At 41.9% G+C, this 3,867-nt stretch overlaps 1 protein-coding gene across 1 annotated transcript in view; it reads left to right on the top strand.

Moving 5' to 3' along the window:
* LOC103368620 (leucine-rich repeat-containing G-protein coupled receptor 5) overlaps window positions 1-3,867 on the top strand; it is a 36,639-nt gene that overhangs the window by 12,486 nt on the left and 20,286 nt on the right. The window contains exons 3-4 of the mRNA XM_008297034.1: window positions 852-923; window positions 1,355-1,426. Coding sequence (XP_008295256.1) covers window positions 852-923; window positions 1,355-1,426 — 144 coding nt within the window. The remainder of the gene's footprint in view (window positions 1-851; window positions 924-1,354; window positions 1,427-3,867) is intronic.

Genomic DNA, 3,867 nt, shown 5'->3' with positions numbered 1-3,867 from the left:
AAGCACGGTGGTGGCAGCGTCATGATGAAGCACGGTGGTGGCAGCATCATGATGAAGCACGGTGGTGGCAGCATCATGATGAAGCACGGTGGTGGCAGCGTCATGATGTGAACCTGATGCAGTCTGCAGGAGAACTGAGACGTGGAGAAGACTTGTTTTCCATCCAGACGATGAGCCGAAGCAAACAGCCAAAGCTCCACAGAAATGGTTTAAAGACAACAAGGTGAAGTTCTGGAGGTCCAGTCAGAGTCCAGACCTGAACAGTTCTGTTCCCTCAGGGTCCCTGTGGAACCTGACAGAGTCTGAACAGCTTCATCAGGAGAACGAGGTGAAGCTGCAGCGTCCAGATGTTCAGGCTGATCCATATGCAGTCACTTATTTTACATTTTATATTTTTAATTAATTGTAGAAATCTGTTTCAACTTTGACATAAAAGAGTCTTTTTTCATGAACTCTTGTCAAAAAAGCCAAATTAAATTGAGCGTGTCTCAGCGTGGAGCAGCGATAAAAGAGCCTTTTATAGGTTCTGTATATGAGGAGATGTGGTCCACGGACTCAGCTCCATCATCTGCACGTGTTTTTGTTCATATTGCATTTTTAGATTTAGCTGTTTCCATTAAAGTTTGCGATTTCACAACCACAGCTGGGTAAACGTCCCGCAGCCGTCCATAAAACACGTCCAGAGCTGTGGACATAACACATTTACACATGAACTCCCTCCAGCAGCATTAAACCAACAAACCCTGTGATGTTTTATGTCATGACGTGGTGGATTCCAGCCAGAAATCACTGGAGATGTACGAGGATCTCACCTCTGCCGCATTAATCTTGACTTTCTCTCTGTGTCTCAGGCGTTTGGCGGGAAACGATCTGTCCTTCATCCCCAGAGGAGCGTTCGCCGGCCTCTACAACCTCAAAGTGCTGTAAGTTGTTCTTCTACACCTGCGAGGACGTTCGCTGATGGAACACCTCAGCAGGCGTTTTACGACCGAAGCGTCCAAACAGAAGTCGTGCCGACGTTACGTCTGGACGTCCTGGGCGTTGAGAGATCTTGTTCCCGTCATTAACGTCCTCCTCCGCCGTGTTCTGCAGCTTTTTGCTTCACATACGTGTCGACGAGCAGCTGAATATACGAGCTGTCTTAAAGCGGTCCTGGTCTGACCCGACATCTGCAGGATTATTAAACCATTATCGTAGAAAAAACAAACCTCAGGCGGTTTGAGGAATCTGAGTTGAAGAGTTCTTGGTACCTGAAACCAGGTTTTTGTAGAAATGAGGAATATTCAGAGTGATGGAGCCACAAAAAGAGACGTAAACATCACTGTTGTTTGTTTGTTTGTTTGTTTGTTGACAGGATGCTTCAGAACAACCAGCTGAGGTCCGTTCCTGCCGAGGCCTTCAACAACCTGCACAACCTGCAGTCACTGTGAGACACGTTTCCTTTGATTTATGGACGTTTACCCCTTTTGCACATCTGGTTTTAATATTCTGGTTTTATTGTTTTAATGCGTACACATGCTCTGACCTCTACCGACCACAGCTCAGTGAGTTTATTATCTACAGTTGTGTTGTCTCCGTTTACTGTTAAGTTCATACACAGATGATGCACCTATTAGCTTAGCTTAAACCTAACGTTATGCTCACCTTCTGCTAACTTTAACCTGACTTCATGCTAACCTTAACCTGAACCTAACCTTCTGCTAACCTTAAGTGTAATGCTATGCTGACCTTAAGCTAACCTTAGACTAACCTTATCTTAATCCTGTGCTAACCGTAAAACAAACTTTATGCTAAGCTAAACCTAGCCTTATGCAAACTTTAATCTAACCCTATTTTACCCTTAACATAACCTTAATACTGACCTTAACTAAAACTTAATCTTATGCTATGCTAGCCCTATGTGACACCAAATGGAAGCTCATGCTAACCTTAACTTAAATCTATTCTCATGCTACTTTTAGTTTAATCTTGTCCAACCCTAACCTAAAATACAGTTTGTACCTTAATCCTGGTTAACCTTAACCTAACCTCATGCTAACCTAATTTAAACCTAGCCTTGTTCTTATTTAATCTAAACCTAACTAAATGCTATACTTAACCTAAGCTAAACCTTATTATAAATTTATCCTAACACGTTTAATGTCATGTTATGTTAACATTAACCTAACCTTATGCTAACCCTAACTCAAATGTAACCTCATGCTAACCTTAACCTATCCTTATGTAAACCCCAACTTAAGTGTAACCTCATGCTAAATTTAACTTCACACGATACTGAGTTGAACAAATGCTAACCTAATTCAACCCGGAATGTGGCCTCGTGCTAACCTTAAACAACTACATGCTAATTTGAACAAAACAATATGCTAACTTAAGCTTAAACCCAATCTTAAGGCAATGTTGTCCTGTCCTTATGCTAACCTTAGGTGTCATGCTACGCTAGCCTAAAGCTAACCCTAACCTATCCTTATTCTAATCCCATGCTAATGGTAAAACTAACTTTATGCTAAGCTAAACCTAGCCTTATGCAAACTTTAACCCTATTTTCACCGTAACATCACCTTAATACTGACCTTAAAAAAACTTGATCTTGACATTGAACATGTTTAATGTCACGTTATGCTAACCTTAACCTATCCTTACTTTAACCCCAACTTAAGCGCAACCTCATGCTAACTTGAACCTATGCTTGCGTAAACCCCAACTTAAGCGTAACCTCATGCTAAATATACCTTCACACTATACTAAGTTTAAAAAAGCTAACCTAATGCATCCCAGAATGTGACCTCATGCTAACCTTAACTACATGCTAACTTGAAGTGAACAATATGCTAACCTTAGCTGAAACTCAACCTTATGGCAACGTCTACCTGTCCTGATGCTAACCTTAGCGTCAGTGCTACCTCATGCTAACTTTACCCTCACTTTATGCTGACCTTACGCTAACCTCAACCTAATCTTTATTGACTATTTCACCTTTTGCTGATTTGTTTTTTGTCCCTAAAAGAAGGTCGAGTCTCTGTAATGCGTCCCAACAACACAACTAACACACACAGACACACACACACACACTCATCCTTTAGTCTCATTTTACTCTGCTGTGGTGGAAAGGAATCTGCACAAACACACACAGACACACACTCAGCCTGTTACATTAACGCATGCAGCGCAGACAGTGTGTTCTCTCAGCCTGATAACACACAGTAATTATACTGAAACTGTACCTGTGTTGTGTGTCTGTGTGTGTCTGTGTGTGTCTTTGTGCGTGTTGTGTGTCTGTGTGTAGATAAGGGTATAAGAATGGAGACGTCTGAGTCTTTCTTTTGGTCTAAGGTCTCTTCTCTCATTTATCTGATGGACGATTATGTGAAGTCCCATCCCTGTCTTCCCTCAGTGGAGGTGAACAGAGGAACTATTGTTAGGACGGACAGACAGTTTGCAGACGGACGGACGGACAGCTCCATGTCTTTGCGTCTCCAGAACACGCATGTTTGCGTTGCATGACCTGAAGCAGAGCTGTGAGTTTCCTCCCCGAAGCCAAGATTCACCAAAAAGGAAAGTGAGCGTTAAATCAAAATTAAAATTCGCCACAACTGAGAGTCGCGGCGTCTATAAAAGTCTTCACACCCCTTGAAAGTTTTTCCTTTTATTGCGTCGCACGGTCAATTTAATTTGATTTTTTTTAGACAAGAATTCCCCAGTGGGAGTTTTCCACGTCGAAGTGAAAACAGATTTCTACAAAGTGAAGTCAATTAATTAAAACTATAAAATGTAAAGTAAGTGATTGCGTCAGTATTCACTTCCTCTACAGTCGGTGTTTATTAGATGAACCTTCAGCTCCATCATGGTCCTGTTGGTCTCCATCAG

This window comes from Stegastes partitus, unplaced genomic scaffold, assembly GCF_000690725.1.
Source record: "Stegastes partitus isolate 25-593 unplaced genomic scaffold, Stegastes_partitus-1.0.2 Scaffold1179, whole genome shotgun sequence".
NCBI classification, from domain to species: domain Eukaryota; kingdom Metazoa; phylum Chordata; class Actinopteri; family Pomacentridae; genus Stegastes; species Stegastes partitus.
The sequence above is the reverse complement of the archived record's forward strand: the minus strand, read 5'-3'. Positions and strand labels throughout refer to the sequence as shown.